General features: G+C 37.0%; 1 protein-coding gene across 1 annotated transcript in view; it reads left to right on the forward strand.

Moving 5' to 3' along the window:
* The window catches only part of ATAD2 (ATPase family AAA domain containing 2), a 71357-nt gene that overhangs the window by 7329 nt on the left and 44109 nt on the right, over positions 1-19919 (forward strand). The window contains exons 2-7 of the mRNA XM_029223012.1: positions 4966-5114; positions 11321-11370; positions 13353-13518; positions 14149-14251; positions 14506-14593; positions 15312-15512. Of these exons, the coding sequence (XP_029078845.1) occupies positions 4966-5114; positions 11321-11370; positions 13353-13518; positions 14149-14251; positions 14506-14593; positions 15312-15512 (757 nt within the window). The remainder of the gene's footprint in view (positions 1-4965; positions 5115-11320; positions 11371-13352; positions 13519-14148; positions 14252-14505; positions 14594-15311; positions 15513-19919) is intronic.

The raw sequence follows: 19919 nt of genomic DNA on the forward strand, positions 1-19919 counted from the left end.
AAAAAGATTTTTAGAATAGATTTTATGACATGGGAAAATGGTTGTATTACTAGAAAAAAGTAACAAAGAATAAATAATATTATCGCAATTTTAAAATTGTGTGAATGTGTTTGCAAAGGAAAAGAATGGTTTATGCACCAAAAGGTTAACTGTGGTTATCTGTGGGTAGCTTGGAATTAAGGGTGACAGTTTCATCTTTGTACATTTCTTCATTTTTCTGATTATAATGGGCACGTATTGCTTTTATTTTTATATTGCTTTTATAAAAACCATTTTTGAAAGTTATATTTTTAAATTCCCCAGTATGCGCCTTTATATAGGTGACTCCCAAAAAGCCTGTTTTGTTTTTTTCTCCATGCTGTTAAGGAGAGCCTTTCTTGATGCTTAGTGCTTATTTAGGGACGATGAAGTAAGCCACTCACTATGCAAATCAAAGATTCACTTATAAGATTAAATCTTCTAAGTTTCTCAAGGAATCTTTTTCCCAGTATTTAGCAACTCCCTCCTTTCTTTTTTCCTATGGAAACAAACTTTTTTTTTTTTATCCCCAGGAATATAGTGACATTTACTTTCTTTTTTTTATTGTAATAACATATAGATAACATAAAATTATCATTTTAACCATTTTTAAGTGTATAGTTTTGTAATATTAAGTACATTCATTGTTCTGCAACCATCACCACCCTCTGTGTGCAGAATTTTTCATCTTGCAAAACTGAAACTCTGTACCTATCAAACACTAACTCCCCTGGGAATCCCTGGCAGTCCAGTGGTTAGGACTCAGCCCTTTCACTGCCGCGGCCCAGGTTCAATCCCTAGTCGGGAAACAGAGATCCCGCCAAAAAAAACCCAACGCCACACACACACACACACCATTTTCCCTCTTCCCAGCCCCTGGCAAGGAGCTTCATAAAAGGAACCTTACTTCTTCTGTGACTGACTTATTTCACTTAGCATAATGTATTCAAGGTTCATTCATGTTATTTCAGTGTGTTTAAAATTTCCTTTATTTTTAAGACTGAATAATATTCCACTGTATGTACTATATATATGTATATATATATATTTTTTTTAATCCGTTCATTTGTTGATGAACACTGGGATTGCTTCCACCTTTTGGCTGTTGTGAATATGCTGCTATAAACATGAGCGTTCAAGTATCTCTTCAGGTCCCTGCTTTCACTTCTTTTGAGTATATACCCAGAAGCAACATTGCTGGATCATATGGTAATTCTATGTTGAATTTTTTGAGGAATTGCCATATCATTTTCCACAGTGTACACAAGGGTTCCAGTTTCTTCACATCCTTGCCAATACTTATTTTCTTTTTTCTTTTTTTGTTTTTGATAATAGCCATCCTAATGAGTGTGAAGTGGTATCTCATTGGGTTTGATTTGCATTTCCTTATGACTACTTATGCTGAGCATCTTTTCATGTGTATTGACCATTTGTGTATATTCTTCAGAGGAATGTCTATTTAAATATTTTGCCCATTTTTATCTTTTTTTGTTGGTGGTTTTAAAAGTATAGGAGTTCTTTATATATTGTGGATATCAGTCCTTTGTCATTGTCAGATACATGATTTGCAAATATGTTCTCCTGTTCCATGAGTTTCCATTTCACTCTACTGATAATGTCCTTTGTACAAAAGTTCTTTAATTTTGATGAAGTTCAACTGATCTGTTTTTTCTTTTGTTATCTGTGCTTTTGGTGTCCTAAGAAATCATTGCCAAATCCAATGTCATGAAAGTTTTCCCCTGCATTTCCAAATTTTTTTAGCTCTATAATCTCTTTCACATTTTTTAAAAAGTCTTTATTGAATTTGTTACAATATTGCTTGTTTTATGTTTTGGTTTTTTGGCCCTGAGGCATGTAGGATCTTAACTTCCTGACCAGGGATCTAACCCGCACCCCCTGCATTGGAAGGTGAAGTCTTAACCACTGGACCGCCAGGGAAGTACCAGCTTTTACATTTTTAAGCTGACCTTAGATGTAAGGTCTCCCCCGCCCCCCGCATAGGTTTAAGTAGTTACAAAGGGATCATTTCTGTCATTTTTTAAGGTTGACATTAAAAAATAAAACTATTACATCACACTTTTATAAGTATCCACTGGAATGTAAAAATTATAGTTATTTGATACCTGTCTTGAAACATTAAAAATTAATAAATGGGGCTTCCCTGGTGGCGCAGTGGTTGAGAGTCCGCCTGCCGATGCAGGGCACACGGGTTCGTGCCCCGGTCCGGGAAGATCCCACATGCCACGGAGCGGCTGGGCCCGTGAGCCATGGCCGCTGAGCCTGCGCGTCCAGAGCCTGTGCTCCGCAACGGGAGAGGCCACAACAGTGAGAGGCCTGCGTACCGCAAAAAAAAAAATTAATACATGAACAAGTTCTCTTAGTAGTCAGAAATTTTACCTTCTTTTTTTTCCCTCTTTTAATTTGTATTTTCAATCCACTTAACCCACAGCATTTTATCTTGATATATTTTCATGCTTGAAAGTCAGTTATTAATTATCCTTTCATACTTATAAAACAAAAGTTGGATTTTTTCCACTTTTCCGTGATGACAGAGCTCCAAGAAATAAAATTTTTGTGTATTGAATTATCATTATTAACATTCAATTGATCAAAACAACAAAAAAGTATCTATTTTGATTAAAAATGATTAAACATAGGAAGTAATCTTTTATTAGGATTTCATGTGGTTTAAGTCTCCCTGCCCACCCAGTTAGTTTAAGTATCTGTAGATGAATCTCTTTTTTTGTTTTTTGTTTTTTTGTTTTTTGATTTTTGTTTTACATCTTTATTGGAGTATAATTGCTTTACAATGATGTGTTAGTTTCTGCTTTATAACAAAGTGAATTAGTTATACATATACATATGTTCCCATATCCCTTCCCTCTTGCGTCTCCCTCCCTCCCACCCCTCCAGGCGGTCACAAAGCACCGAGCTGATCTCCCTGTGCTATGCGGCTGCTTCCCACTAGGTATCTACCTTACATTTGGTAGTGTATATATGTCCATGCCTCTCTCTCGCTTTGTCACAGCTTACCCTTCCCCCTCCCCTGTGGATAAATCTTATTTATTGCTGAAGAGTGTTTTGTCATTAGTTTCATTGTTTTTATAAAGGTAAGCACTGAGAAACATTGTTCATATAAATAAGTAGATAGTAATGAAGGGAATTATATTTGCAGTGCCACTCAGTTTTTCTGGCTTATAAGCAGAAAATCACTTGCCAAACATTTTTAATGGTCTCTTAGCTTGATTAGGTCTCCTTTCAATTTTGTTAAAAGCGGAAGAATTGGAAACCACGTAACAAAGGAAAGGATTTGTTGCCTAGCTTAGTCATTCATTCGCTTAACACCTACATTAGTGTTTTTCTTTGGCTTTAGGAAGGTTTTTAATGCCTTGAAGCAGCCCACAATAGTAAGATTCAGAATGAGTGAGAGTTATGACTTTCTTTTGTAAAATGGGAGAAAGGTAAATGAAAGAGGATGCCTTGTGTTAAGATGCCTTCTTAGATCCGTTTTTTTTTTTTTTTTTTTTTGGTTTTTTGTGTGTTTTTTTTTTTGCCGTACGCGGGCCTCTTACTGTTGTGGCCTCTCCCATTGCGGAGCACAGGCTCCGGACGTGCAGGCTCAGCAGCCATGGCTCACGGACCCAGCCGCTCCACGGCATGTGGGATCTTCCCAGACCGGGGCATGAACCCGTGTCCCCTGCATCGGCAGGCGGACTCTCAACCACTGCGCCACCAGGGAAGCCCTTAGGTCCATTTTAAGAAAAAGTACACATGGAAGTTGAGAGAGTGGAAATAGATACCCTTACAATTTTCCTTGGAAAGTCTTACGTTACACTACACCCATCTAAGATGTAGGTAGGTATTCATCTAAAAAATAATACACCTACCTAAATGTATAGGTATTCTTTTTTGAAACATCCTGAAATATAGGTACACTGATAAAAGTAACAAATCATACGTATCACTTAATACCTTATGAAGAAACTAATTTTTTTAATTGTCCTTTCGTGCCTTTAAGAACGTGTCTAATTCTTGCACAGATCCTTGTGGTGTAAATATCCTTACTTTACCTTTGAACCAATCAAATATTCTTCCTGAAACAAAATATCCTAATAAAATATAATGAAATGACCAGGTAAAGCCAGCCTGAGGCGCATGGGGTAAGGGGGCACTGATGTTTTATTGTTTTTTAAAAAAAACACTGCCTGTTTTTCTAAAATTATAAGTTTTTAGAGTAGTAAGACATAGGATTATAGAGTTGTTAGGTACATTTGCCTTCTCTTCTAACGTAAAAGTATCCTCTGTATGATTTCTAAGAGGCATGTATGAAATTTTGAATACTTTATTACACTCTGTAGCTCATAAAGCAACCCAGTAACTTAGAGAGCCTGTAGTCTCTTGAGCAAAAATAAAGTTAAATAGAGCTCTGTGGTTTTTACAAGAAATTAACGTACCTAAACAGTCTCTAAATTCATGTTTTACATTATGTGGGTGAAATTGTGTGAGATAGTAATAACTCCTTTTTGTCATCCAAGCCAAATTACACTTCTGACAGTCCAGTCATTTTAGGGTTGTTTCCAGTGGTTTCATGGTGTATGCGTATCTTTCTAATTTCTGTAGCCTTAAAATAGAGGAGTATTTACTGTTATGAACTATTACAACTTTTTATCAGTGGTAGAAAATTTCACTGGAGACTACTTGTTGTGAAGTAGAACTATAAAACATTAATAAATCTTATACTAGCCGCCTCATAGACATTGCTCATGTTTGTTCATTGTAAAATGATTATTCTAGAGATTAATTATTTTCATTTCTTGGGGAGATGCAAAAATGATACTGTGCACCAAAAGCAGTTGTTAAAACTTAATCAGAGACAAATCTTAGGAGTTTAACTTGGGGATTTGACTGAAGAAAAACTTAGATGTCTTTCTTAATTTTTTTTTAAAGGATGGGTCTTCAGTTAAGGAAGTTGAAACCTACCACCGGACACGTGCTTTAAGGTGCTTGAGAAAAAATGCACAGAATTCTTCAGATTCTAGTTTTGATAAGAATATGGAAGTAACGGAGAAACATACTAATGGCAGGCATTTTACAAGGTAATACAAGATGCTTAAATGCTAATTCAAAATAGTTTTAAAGTAATAATTTAAGATTTGCATTTAATTTTTAAGTGTGTTCTTGACTGGTCATCAAGAGTCCAGACTGTAAAATGTAATTTATTTGAGATGAAATTGCACTAAATGAATGTTATTGAATTAAAAATTTAATATGTCCTCAGGTCAGGTTTGTTTTTATTTTCTTGTTCAAAGATGGTATCTGTGATATGTGTGAGTGCAACTGAAGAGGTTGGTTGATACAGGATGAGTTCTGGGTACTTGAGTAATCTAAAGAGAGTTTATGACTATAACTTATGATATGTGGTTCTGCTTCATAGTCTGTAAAAAACCTTTATTCAAAATAGTAGTTATATTTCTGATTGCTTACTATCAAGTTTTTCATCAATTCTAAGTCATTTATGAATATCTCTGTTGGTATGCTTCTAAGGCTTCACATAGGAGGCAGAACATGGCTTTGTTTTTGTTTTTTGACTTGTTCAGTGGTTCAATGGTTTTTTGACTAGGTGCTTTATACATATTTAAATTTTGTTTCTCAAGAACCCTGAGGTAGATGGCATGAATTACATTTTAATACTCAAGGAATTAATTTCAGTGAATTAGGAAGTATGTACTTCATGGAAATTGGGTTTATTTGGTCCAGGGCAAATTTAAACCTAACTTTAATTAGCTCAAAACCTTCACTTTTGTCCCCATTTTGGTGGGCTTAACAGGAATTGGGAGAGGGTTGCCAATTATAATAAAATTTGTTTGATGAAATAATTGTTTTTACATTAATTTTTCTCACAAAGAATTTACTCGTAATGACGTAGAAAACTAGAACCATCTTACTCTCAAATAGAATTTTTTTAAAAAATATTTACTTTTGGCTGCGTTGGATCTTCGTTGCTGCGCAAGGGCTTTCTCTAGTTGCAGTGAGTGGGCACTACTCTTTGTTGCGGTGCGCAGGCTTCTCACTGTGGTGGCTTCTATTGTTGCGGAGTGCGGGCTCTAGGGAGCCTGATTCCTCCAGCTCCGTTTTTTTCCCCAGCAAGATTGCTTTGGCTTGATTCTTATTTTGTGTAGCAGATTTTCCAGATAAGTGAGGTTGTGCCCTTTTAAGTTTCTTTTTGGTACTGTTATTTTTTTCAATTATATACTTGATCTTTTATTGTATATATTTAAATCTGCATCTTGTTTCGTCCACTATTCATGGAATACCTACTGTATTTCATGGAATCCAAGTTAGCAACAATTGAAACACACAGCATTATTTTATGAGACAGTAAGAAAGAAAAAAACACTGAAAGTTAAACTATGACATACCATCAGTAGTAAGATATATCCCAATTTCAGAGATGGTAAAATGGGGGGAAATGTACAATTTTTAGAATCAATGAAATACAATTTAGGCTACCCCAGTATTTCTGAAACTTGAAGTCTTCTTGGGAAGGGGTTGGATTGGTGGGTTCCGTGAATTCTCTATGAGAATTTAAAGATTATTTCATGATCTGAAGAAAAAATATTCTGAATCATCTAAATTGCTACCTCATAGAGAATAGCCATAAAATTTCAGGCACTATTTGGTACCAAGTAGTACTGCTTTAGTTATCTAGGGTTCTGGAGATAAGAACTGAGTCTGGGGACTTCCGTGGTGGTCCAGTGGGTAAGACTCTGCACTCCCAATGCAGGGGGCCCAGGCTCGATCCCTGGTCGGGGAACGAGATCCTGCATGCATGCCACAACTAAGCAGTCCGCATACCGCAACCAAGAAGTTTGCATGCTGCAACCAAGAAGTCCTCATGCTGCAACCAAGAAGTCCACATGCCGCAGCGAAGGTCCCACATGCCACAACTAAGACCCAGCACAACCAAAATGAATAAATTTAAAAAAAAAAACAAAAAAAACTGAGTCTGACTTTAATACATAAAGGATGCATCTGCTTCCAAGAGAAAGCCACGTGATGTGATGTCATGACGTGCTGTTCAAATGAAGATTTGGAGCACTTCAGATAAAGAGAAATGGATGAATTGAGTCATCATGTTACACAGTAAACATAATACATAACATGCCAAACTCAAAGAGAAACCCATAGCAGTCTGAACCGCATTCACACAGCAAATGGCTAATTTGTTTCAGCAAAACCTCCAATGTATTCCGTTAATATTTTTGTTGGTAGTTGTTTTTATAGTTTCATTTGTATAAAACCTAAATGAATTTATTTATATCTAGTTTAGCTTGTACATAATCATAAAAAACTTAATATTGGAAATCCTCAAAAGTCTTTTTCCTTAAAAGGCTCTGTATGTTACTCAGGTCTGTGAAACCTTGTGTTAGGTATTAAAGGAATGTATTAAAATAAGTGCTTTTTTAATCCTGATTTAAAGATGAGTGACTTGGTGGGACTTCCCTGGTGGTCCAGTGGTAAAGAATCCGCCTTCCAATGCAGGGGACTCGGGTTCGATCCCTGGTCAGGGAACTAAGATCCCACATGGCGCAGGGCAACTAAGCCCACGCGCTGCAACTACTGAGCCTGCACGCCGCAACTAGGGCCTGCTTGCTGCAAACTACAAAGCCCACGTGCTCTGGAGCCCCCTGTGCGCCACAACTAGAGAGAGAGAAAACCTGCATGCCACAGCTAGAGAGAAGCCCATGCGCTGCGACAAAGATCCTGCATGCCACAATGAGATCCTGAGTGCTGCAACTAAGACCAACGCAGCCAAAAATATAAATAAATAAATAAATAAACAAAAATATTTTTTAAGATAATATTATTTTAAAAACAGTGACTTGGTGTTTTTAAATGAGGTTGCTTCTAAAATTTATTGAATTCCTGTCTTTATTATTTTAAAATAACAATTCACGTACCATTAAAATTTATGATTTTAAAGTGTATAATTCAGTGGTTTTAGAATATTTGCAGTATTGTACAAGTATTGCTGCTATCTAATTTCAGTATATTTTCATCACCCCAAAAGAAACACCATATACATTATCCCTCCATCCCCAGCCCCTTGGGAACCACAAGTCTACTTTCTATCTCTGTGGATTTGCCTATTCTGGATATTTTATACAAGTGGAATCATACGACATATGTTCTTTCGTGTTTGGCTTCTTTTACTTGGTATGTTTTGAAGGTTCATGTATATTGTAGTATCTATCATCACTTCATTCTTTTTATTGCCAAGTAAGATTCCATTATATGAATATGTTACATTTTGTTTATCCACTCATTAGTTGATGAACATTGGTGTACAAATTTTTGTGTGAACATAGGGTTTTGGTTCTTTTGGGTATATACCTAGGAGTGAATTGCTGGGCTAAACGGTAACTCTGTTTTAACATTGTCCAAAGCAGCTGTACCATTTTACATTCCCACCAGCAGTGCATGAGGATTCCAATTTGTCTACATCCTCAGTAACACTTGCCATAGTCTGTCCTTTTGGTTTTGGCCATGTGAGTATGAAGTATCTCATTGTGGTTCTCATTTGCATTTACTTGGTGGTTAATGATGTTGAATATTTTTTCATGTGCTTATTGGCTGGCCATTTATATTTCTTCCAATCTTTAAAAGAATTACTATCTTTAAAAAAACTCCCTGTATTCACATCATTATTACAAAGACAATAATTTTATATAGTGGTAACACCAGGATCTGTTTGTATAAGACATATAAAGTGGTCTATAGTATTTTTGAATTCTGCCTTATGTAGTTTTCTTATTTCCTATCATGGTGACCCTTTTTGCTGTTGCCAGTTTGACTATAGTAATCTCTAACTTCCTTTCTATGTTTTTTTACCCCTCACCCCTTTATTTTAAATCTATTTGGGGCTCAAAGACCAGGGGACCAAGACTGTTAGAATAATAAAGATTTGAATAACTGTGCCTTGAGAGCAGGATATATATTTGTCTGGTCCTGGAGTTCTTAACTAGGTCCAGTAATCATGGTTTTCAGGGGGCATATGAAACCTCTGAAGTAATGTTTAAACTTGTATATGTATATGCAGTTTTCTAGGGAGAAAAGATCCATAGCTTTCATCAGATTCACAGGAGTTGACAAAAGTCCAGACTCCTGTTTTGGTAAATAGTTTCATTGGAACACAGCCATGCCCATTACTTCTGTCTATGGCTGCATTCCTGCTTCACTGTTAGAGTTGTATGAGTAGTTATGACAGAAACTGACAAGCCAAAAATATTTATTATCTAGCTGTTTAAGAACAAGTATAGCAACCCCTGCAAGGGTAAAAAGTGCTTCCCTTCCCCTACAGGCAAAAAAAAAAAGAAAAGAAAACCCAGAAAAAAAACACTGCTTTAGTCTTTGTATCCCTAGCACCTGATAGGGGGTCTGGTTTATAAAAGTGTAGACCTACACGGTATGGAGGGAGGGTCTCCTCTATGAGAAAAGTCTGTGAACAAACTAGACCTTGATCTGTAGATGGATTGCTGAAAGGTTTTTTATTTTGTTCTTGGTTCTTACCTGTGTTCCAAAAGAGATAAGGAATTAATGATGACTTACATTGTTAGGAGGACACATGAGTTAGCTCTTCTGGATAAGATGGTTTTGTTTTATTTTAAAGTGTCCCATTTGAAACTCCATGGGTTTAACCAGCACGCTTGCAAATATTGCTTGATTCATAGGTTGATTAATAGATATAGCCTATCCAAGTATGGAAAATTGAGTCCCTAAAAATAGGTTAATGAGACATACTGCTTTGTTGCTCAGTGGATTTGGGGAAAAAGATGAGAGAAGGATACTTTGTTTAAGCTTTGGAAGGTGTTCTTTGCAATTCAACAGATTCTGTATACCAGTTTGTAGGTGGGATATCTGATTCACAAATGTGACTCTTTCTACATGTCATGTAAAGATTGTAGCCAGCAAATGTTCGGAGAAGGAAATGAACATGTCACTAAGTTCTGTAACATGTTTATAGGTCCTCAAGGATGTGGGACCACTATATCCCTGTGGTATAAAACACATTGTCTTGTTTTTACTCAGTGCTTAATAGTTTAGTTATACCTAAATACTTAGGCTAAGGATTTCATTTCTTGTTTTAAGTAAGATACTTTGTTCTGATTAATTCTGTTTAGCTAAAAGTTAATGCATACAGTTGGCCCTCTGTATCCACTGGTTCTGCATGTGCAGATTCAACCAACAGTGGATTGAAAATATCCCCTCCCCCCAAATTCCAGAAATCTCCAAAAAGCAAAACTGGAATTTACCACTCACCAACAACTGTTTACATAGTATTTACATTGTATTAGGTATTATAAGTAAACTAGAGGTGATTTAAAGTATATAAGAGGACAGGCTTCCCTGATGGCACAGTGGTTAAGAATCTGCCTGCCAACGCAGGGTACACGTGTTCGAGCCCTGGTCCGGGAAGATTCCCACATGGGCGGAACACCTAAGCCCATGCGCCACAACTACTGAGCCTGCGCTCTAGAGCCCATGTGCCACAACTACTGAGCCCACGTGCCACCACTACTGAAGCCCGCATGCCTAGAGCCCGTGTTCCGCAACAAGAGAAGCCTGCGCACCTCAATGAAGAGTAGCCCCCACTTGCGGCAGCTAGAGAAAGCCCACGCACAGCAAGGAAGACACAACGCAGCCAAAAATAAATAAATTTATTAAAAAAAAAATACAAGAGGATGGGGCTTCCCTGGTAGCGCAGTGGTTGAGAGTCCCCCTGCCGATGCAGGGGACGTGGGTTCGTGCCCCAGTCCGGGAAGATCCTACGTGCCACGGAGCGGCTGGGCCCGTGAGCCATGGCCGCTGAGCCTGCGCGTCCAGAGCCTGTGCTCCGCAACGGGAGAGGCCGCAACAGTGAGAGGTCCGCGTACCGCAAAAAAAAAAAAAATAATAATAACAAAAAAAAAGAGGATGGGCAGAGGTTATATGCAAATACTATGCCATTTTATATAAGAGACTTGAGCATCCTCAGATTTTGGTATCCATGTGGGGTCCTGGAACCAATCCCTTGCAGTTACTGAGACACAGCTGTATATCATTGAATTTCACAACAGGGTTCTCAGCCTTTGTTTAGCCATAACAATATATAAGCATAGGTATTCTCACGCTATTTTTTCACTGGTTTTTAGGTAACTCTAAGTATTTACCCTACAAGCTGATATAACTTTTGGTCCTAGTTTGTAGTATTATATAGGATTTAAAATTATTTTGAATTATTTGCTATATTTTTTTCATATAGGCAGTTGGCCAGACAGCAGGCTGATAAAAAAAAAGAAGAGTGCAAAGAAGGTAAGTAATGTTAAAGGCATTTAAATTTTTTAAAGCATGTATTTAGTATTTTGTTTACAGGCATATTGTGGTACATACAATAAACTCCATATTTGAAGTGTACAGTTTGTTTGGTTTTGATATAAGTGCATGCCGTCAAACCATCACCACGATAAGGTAGTAAAGATAACCATCACCCTCCAGGATTTCCTCAGGCCCCTTTGTAATCGCTCCTGGCTCCTCTAGCTCCTCTCCATGACCCAAGATTCCTGGGCAGCCACCAATCTGCTTGCTGTCACTGTAGAGAGTGTGACAGCACTCTACAGAGTGCTGTAGAGTATGGTGAGTTTGTATTGTCTAGAGTTTTATATTAATGGAATTATACGGCATGCATTCTTCTTTGGCTTCTTTGACTCAGCATAATTACTTTGAGTATCATCCATGTTGTTGCTTTTTATTACTGGGTAGTATTCCATTATGTGGATATACCACAATTTTTTTTCCTTAGCTTTATTTTAATATAATTGGCATATAACATTGCCTTAACTTAAGGAGTACATTGCATTGTTGATTTGATACTTATATATTGCAAAATGATTATTACCGTGGCTTTATCTAACACCTGCATCATGTCACATAATTACCATTTCTTTTTTGTGCTGAGAACACTCAAGATCCACTCTCCCAGCAACTTTCAAGTATACAATATGGTAGCAGTCTCCATCCTGTTTGGCAGCAGGGACCAATTTCATGGAAGACAATTTTTCCACGGATCGGGGGGCGGGGGTGTTGGGATGGTTTGGGGATGATTCAAGAGCATTACATTTATTGTGCACCTTATTTCTGTTATTATTACATTGTAATATATAATGAAATAATTATACAACTCACCATAATGCAGAATCAGTGGGAGCCCTGAGCTTGTTTTCACTTGCCACTCACTGATAGGGTTTTGGTATGAGTCGGCAAGCAATTGATTTATTATGGTCTCTGTGCAGTCAAATCTCTCTGCTAATGATAATCTGTATTTGCACCCGCTCCCCAGCGCTAGCGTCACTGCCTCAGCTCCACCTCAGATCATCGGGCGTTAGGTTCTCATAAGGAGTGTGCAACCTAGATCCCTCGCATGCTCAGTTCACAGTAGGGTTTGAGCTCCTATGAGAATCTAATGCCGCCACTGATCTGACAGGAGGCGGAGCTCAGGCGGTAATGCAAGTGATGGGGAGCGACTGTAAATACAGATGAAGCTTCGCTTGATCACCTGCTGCTCACCTCCTGCTGTGCGGTCTGGTTCCTAACAGGCTCGTGGGTTGGGGACCCCTGCAATACAGTATTACTAACTATAGCCACTCTGCTGTACATTAGAGCCCCAGAACTTACTCATTTTATGGCTGAAAATTTGTACTCTTTGACTAACAATCTCCCCTTTTTCTCTCACTTCCCAGTCCTTTGTAACCATCATTCTAGTCTGTTTCTATGAGTTTGGTTTTTCTAGATTGAACATGTAAGTGATATCATTCAGTATTTGTCTTTCTCTGACTTATTTCACTTAGTATAATGCCCTCAAGGTCCATCCATATTACTGCAAATAGCAGGATGTCCTTTCTCATGGCTGAATAATATTCTATTGTGTGTATATTCCACATCTTTATCCATTCACCTATTGATGGACACTTAGGTTGTTTCCCACAGTTTCATCTTTTGATGGACATTTGGGTTGTTTCCATTTGGGGACTGTCACAAAACTGCTTTGAACATTGTGTACAAGTCTTTGTATTATATATATAGCTTTCATTTTTTCTTGAGAGTGGTATGGCTGGACCTATGGTAGGTGTATGTTGTAACTTTATTTTTGTTTTCTAGTATTTTTGAGAAGGGTAAGTTCAAGAAACTAAAATTTCGTTATATGAAAGTGTAGCTATTCAGTTGTTCATTTTAGAATTGTTTTATAAATGCTGTTATTTCAAATCTTTCTACTTGCTTTTATGTACACATCTATGAAGACAAAGTAATTACAGTTACTCGGTCATTGAGGACTAGAAACATAGTTCAAAAGACAGAACGCTTGCATGAAGAGAATGGTGATGTTGAAGTTCGCCGAAGTTGCAGGATTAGAAGTCGTTATGGTAGCGTGAACCAGTCTGTACTATTTGACAAACTTATAACAAAGTAAGTAAAAATTTAGATCAAGATTATTTAGCTGGCAAAAAACTTTTTGTTGGGGACTAAGTTTTGACTAGCAGGAGTATTTAATGCATTCAGTTTATGTGAAGTATAAAGGAGAGTGATTATTAGAGGACTTTGTAATCTGTATGTGTATTTAAATTCTTACAAAGAATATGAAATATTTTTACGTTAGTAAATCAGTGCTTCTATTAAGGGTATTTAAAATCCCAGCACTCAGAGAATACAATGGAAGAAAAATGAAGTTTTTAAAAATATACTACTCTTTTATTTTTTAAATAAATTTGTTTATTTCTGGCTGCGTTGGGTCTTCGTTGCTGCTTGCGAGCTTTCTCTAGTTGCATCGAGCTAGGGCTACTCTTTGTTGTGGTGCGCAGGCTTCTTATTGTGGTGGCTTCTCTTGTTCCGGAGTGTGGGCTCTATAGAGTGTAGGCTCAGTAGCTGTGGCGCATGGGCTTAGTCGCTCCGCGGCATGTGGGATCTTCCCGCACTAGGGCTCGAACCCGTGTCCCCTGCATTGGCAGGCGGATTCTTAACCACTGCGCCACCAGGGAAGTCCTAAAATATACTACTCTTTTACAGTTTTAGCTTATTTTTATATCATTTTTTTTAAAGCACTGCTGAAGCTGTACTTCAAAAAATGGATGATATGAAGAAGATGCGTAGACAGCGAATGAGACAACTTGAAGACTTGGGAGTGTTTAATGAAACAGAAGAAGTAAATATATTCTTCCATTAAGGGGATGATTTAATAATCTCCAGTTTAACCTTTTTTCTCTAGAACCTATCCATTTCTTGGTTAAATTATTCATCATTTTGTTCAGCATTTGTTTGATCAGTCACTAGTTATTGCTGGAGTTTTAAGAGTTTATAGCTGGAAATATCTTCATTTTCAGTAGGATTGGAAGGCCCTACTGGATTCTTTTAAATAAACATACTAAACTTTAATGGATTTTATTTACATATTTTTAGGGGAATCTTCATATGTACACAAGAGGAAAACAAAAAGGTATTCAAAGAACTGATGAAGAAACAACTGACAATCAAGAAGGCAGTGTGGGTTAGTCTTTTCTCTTGTTCTATCTTCTGGGTTTTATTTAGCAGAATATAGCCTTTTTATTCAGAAGCTGTGACATTTATGGTAGTTTATGATAAATTAGGGTTATCATAGTTTCAAAGAAAAAGTGAAGGCAGGGGAGATAAAAGGGTAATATGTCTTGTTGGGAAAGTACTTAAACATGCTAAAACAAATGAAACTGGTTTGCTTGTATAATACATCTACAGACAGCATATCTCTCTCTGCCTGTTTGAGTTAAAAGTTAAAGTTGAGTTTTACTATTCTGTTTAGGACTTATTGCTGCAATTTCTTAGAACTTTTATTGAATGAAAATCAGTTTTCCGAAATGCATTTTAAATGTTTGGTGAGGGTGTTTTACATTATCTTAAGTAGATTATTTGAGTTATACTGCATGTAACTCAGTGGCAGCCAGAAGTCCACTATATCAATGAAATTAGCAGTAATGCTATAAACTTTAGTTTGGTATGTACTGGTAGTAGCCTTTAAACTACTTTTTTCCTTCCCGTAGTTGTTTTTAATTCTATAGTTTTTTACTTCATTTTTAAAAAATCTTCATTTGATGTTGCAGAATTACAGATTCTTTCTATGAACAACCTAGAAGTAAATAAATTTTAAAAGGAGAGACTTTTTCTATTCCCCTATTTTAAAAATTGTTAGCATTTGGGTGAGAAGCCTGAAAGTAAATGTTTCTTAATTGTAGAGTCATCCGAAGAGGGTGAAGACCAGGAAGATGAAGATGATGGTGAAGATGAAGATGATGATGAAGATGACGATGATGAAGAAGATGACGATGATGAAGATGATGACGATGAAGATGAAGAGGATGGAGAAGAAGATAATCAGAAACGATATTATCTTAGACAGAGAAAAGCTACTGTTTACTATCAGGCTCCATTGGAAAGTAAGTGCTATCTTTTTTTTTTTTTTTTTCCAGGAGAAGATGTAATCAGGTTTCCTTTATCTTCACTGCCTTTCTTCTGTTATCCTTATTTTTCATGTTTTCATTTTGCAGAATACTGATGGCTGTTGTCTTTCATAACTTACCCAAGATGTGCAAGAAGTTATTTCTTCTAAAGAAAGTTAATGTTAGCCTTGATGAAAGTAAATAATTGGATTATTTTGAAATTTCATGTCTGTCTTTAATTATTTTAGTTTTCACAGCTTTGTACTTTATTTTTTTTTAACATCTTTATTGGAGTATAATTGCTTTACAACAAAATGAATCCGTTATATATATACATATGTTCCAATATCTCTTCCCTCTTGCGTCTCCCTCCCTCCCACCCTCCCTATCCCACCCCTCCAGGCGGTCACAAAGCACCGAGCCGATCTCCCTGTGCCATGCGGCTGCTTCCCACTAGCTATCTATTTTACATTTGGTAGTGTATATATGTCCATGCCTCTCTCTCGCTTTGTCACAGCTCACCCTTCCCCCTCCCCATATCCTCAAATCCATTCTCTCGTAGGTCTGGGTCTTTATTCCTGTCTTACTCCTAGGCTCTTCATGACATTTTTTTTTCTTAAATTCCATATATATGTGTTAGCATACGGTATTTGTCTCTCTCTTTCTGACTTACTTCACTCTGTATGACAGACTCTAGGTCTATCCACCTCATTACAAATAGTTCAATTTCGTTTCCTTTTATGGCTGAGTAATATTCCATTGTATATACGTGCCACATCTTCTTTATCCATTCATCCGATGATGGACACTTAGGTTGTTTCCATCTCCAGGCTATTGTAAATACAGCTGCAATGAACATTTTGGTACATGACTCTTTTTGAATTATGGTTTTCTCAGGGTATATGCCCAGTAGTGGGATTGCTGGGTCATATGATAGTTCTATTTGTAGTTTTTTAAGGAACCTGCATACTGTTCTCCGTAGTGGCTGTACCAATTCACATTCCCACCAACAGTGCAAGAGTGTTCCCTTTTCTCCACACCCTCTCCAGCATTTATTGTTTCTAGATTTTTTGATGATGGCCATTCTGACTGGTGTGAGATGATATCTCATTGTAGTTTTGATTTGCATTTCTCTAATGATTAGTGATGTTGAGCATTCTTTCATGTGTTTGGTGGCAGTCCGTATATCTTCTTTAGAGAAATGTCTATTTACGTCTTCTGCCCATTTTTGGACTGGGTTTTTTTTTGTTATTGAGCTGCATGAGCTGCTTGTAAATTTTGGAGATTCATCCTTTGTGAGTTGCTTCATTTGCAAATATTTTCTCCCATTCTGAGGGTTGTCTTTTGGTCTTGTTTATGGTTTCCTTTGCTGTGCAAAAGCTTTGAAGTTTCATTAGGTCCCATTTGTTTATTTTTGTTTCTATTTCCTTTTCTCTAGGAGGTGGGTCAGAAAGGATCTTGCTGTGATTCATGTCATAGAGTGTTCTGCCTATGTTTTCCTCTAAGAGTTTGATAGTTTCTGGCCTTACATTTATGTCTTTAATCCATTTTGAGTTTATTTTTGTGTATGGTGTTAGGGAGTGATCTAATCTCATACTTTTACATGTACCTGTCCAGTTTTCCCAGCACCACTTATTGAAGAGGCTGTCCTTTCTCCACTGTACATTCCTGCCACCTTTATCAAAGATAAGGTGTCCGTATGTGCATGGGTTTATCTCTGGGCTTTCTATCCTGTTCCATTGATCTATCTTTCTCTTTTTGTGCCAGTACCATACTGTCTTGATTACTGTAGCTTTGTAGTATAGTCTGAAGTCAGGGAGCCTCATTCCTCCAGCTCCGTTTTTCATTCTCAAGATTGCTTTGAAAAAAAAACAGATTGCTTTGGCTATTCGGGGTCTTTTGTGTTTCCATACAAATTGTGAAATTTTTTGTTCTAGTTCTGTGAAAAATGCCAGTGGTAGTTTGATAGGGATTGCATTGAATCTGTCGATTGCTTTGGGTAGTAGAGTCATTTTCACAATGTTGATTCTTCCAATCCAAGAACATGGTGTATCTCTCCATCTATTTGTATCGTCTTTAATTTCTTTCATCAGTGTCTTATAATTTTCTGCATACAGGTCTTTTGTCTCCTTAGGTAGGTTTATTCCTAGATATTTTATTCTTTTTGTTGCAGTGGTAAGTGGGAGTGTTTTCTTGATTTCACTTTCAGATTTTTCATCATTAGTGTATAGGAATGCCAGAGATTTCTGTGCATTAATTTTGTATCCTGCTACTTTACCAAATTCATTGATTAGCTCTAGCAGTTTTCTGGTAGCATCTTTAGGATTCTCTATGTATAGTATCATGTCATCTGCAAACAGTGAAAGCTTTAATTCTTCTTTTCCGATTTGGATTCCTTTTATTTCCTTGTCTTCTCTGGTTGCTGTGGCTACAACTTCCAAAACTATGTTGAATAAGAGTGGTGAGAGTCGGCAACCTTGTCTTGTTCCTGATCTTAGTGGAAATGCTTTCAGTTTTTCACCATTGAGGACGATGTTGGCTGTGGGTTTGTCATATATGGCCTTTATTATGTTGAGGAAAGTTCCCTCTATGCCTACTTTCTGCAGGGTTTTTATCATAAATGGGTGATGAATTTTGTCGAAAGCTTTCTCTGCATCTATCGAGATGATCATATGGTTTTTCTCCTTCAGTTTGTTAATATGGTGTATCACGTTGATTGATTTGCGTATATTGAAGAATCCTTGCATTCCTGGAGTAAACCCCACTTGATCATGGTGTATGATCCGTTTAATGTGCTTTTGGATTCTGTTTGCTAGTATTTTGTCGAGGATTTTTGCATCTATGTTCATCAGTGATATTGGCCTATAGTTTTCTTTCTTTGTGACATCCTTGTCTGGTTTTGGTATCAGGGTGATGGTGGTCTCGTAGAATGAGTTTGGGAGTGTTCCTCCCTCTGCTATATTTTGGAAGAGTTTGAGAAGGATAAGTGTTAGCTCTTCTCTAAATGTTTGATAGAATTTGCCTGTGAAGCCATCTGGTCCTGGGCTTTTGTTTGTTGGAAGATTTTTAATTACAGTTTCAATTTCAGTGCTTGTGATTGGTCTGTTCATATTTTCTGTTTCTTCCTGATTCAGTCTTGGCAGGTTGTGCATTTCTAAGAATTTGTCCACTTCTTCCAGGTTTTCCATTTTATTGGCATATAGTTGCTTGTAGTAATCTCTCATGATCCTTTGTATTTCTGCAGTGTCAGTTGTTACTTCTCCTTTTTCATTTCTAATTCTATTGATTTGAGTCTTCTCCCTTTTTTTCTTGATGAGTCTCGCTAATGGTTTATCAATTTTGTTTATCTTCTCAAAGAACCAGCTTTTAGTTTTATTGATCTTTGCTATTGTTTCCTTCATTTCTGTTTCATTTATTTCTGATCTGATTTTTATGATTTCTTTCCTTCTGCTAACTTTGGGGGTTTTTTGTTCTTCTTCCTCTAATTGCTTTAGGTGCAAGGTTAGGTTGTTTATTCGAGATGTTTCCTGTTTCTTAAAGTAGGCTTGTATTGCTATAAACTTCCCTCTTAGAACTGCTTTTGCTGTATCCCATAGGTTTTGGGTTGTCGTGTCTCCATTGTCATTTGTTTCTAGGTATTTTTTAATTTCCTCTTTGATTTCTTCAGTGATCACTTCGTTATTAAGTAGTGTATTGTTTAGCCTCCATGTGTTTGTATTTTTTACAGATCGTTTCCTATAATTGATATCTAGTCTCATAGCATTGTGGTTGGAAAAGATACTTGATACAACTTCGATTTTCTTAAATTTACCAAGGCTTGATTTGTGACCCAAGATATGATCTATCCTGGAGAATGTTCCATGAGCACTTGAGAAAAATGTGTATTCTGTTTTTTTGGATGGAATGTCCTATAAATATCAATTAAGTCCATCTTGTTTAATGTATCATTTAAAGCTTGTGTTTCCTTATTTATTTTCATTTTGGATGATCTGTCCATTGGTGAAAGTGGGGTGTTAAATTCCCCTACTATGAATGTGTTACTGTCGATATCCCCTTTTATGGCTGTTAGTATTTGCCTTATGTATTGAGGTGCTCCTGTGTTGGGTGCGTAAATATTTACAATTGTTATGTCTTCTTGGATCGATCCCTTGATCATTATGTAGTGTCCTTCTTTGTCTCTTCTAATAGTCTTTATTTTAAAGTCTATTTTGTCTGATACGAGAATTGCTACTCCAGCTTTCTTTTGGTTCCCATTTGCATGAAATATCTTTTTCCATCCCCTTACTTTCAGTCTGTATGTGTCTCTAGGTCTGAAGTGGGTCTCTTGTAGACAGCAAATATATGGGTCTTGTTTTTGTATCCATTCAGCCCATCTGTGTCTTTTGGTGGGAGCATTTAGTCCAT

This window comes from Monodon monoceros, unplaced genomic scaffold (genome assembly GCF_005190385.1).
Source record: "Monodon monoceros isolate NGI ecotype Baffin Bay Population unplaced genomic scaffold, NGI_Narwhal_1 Super_Scaffold_14, whole genome shotgun sequence".
NCBI lineage: Eukaryota > Metazoa > Chordata > Mammalia > Artiodactyla > Monodontidae > Monodon > Monodon monoceros.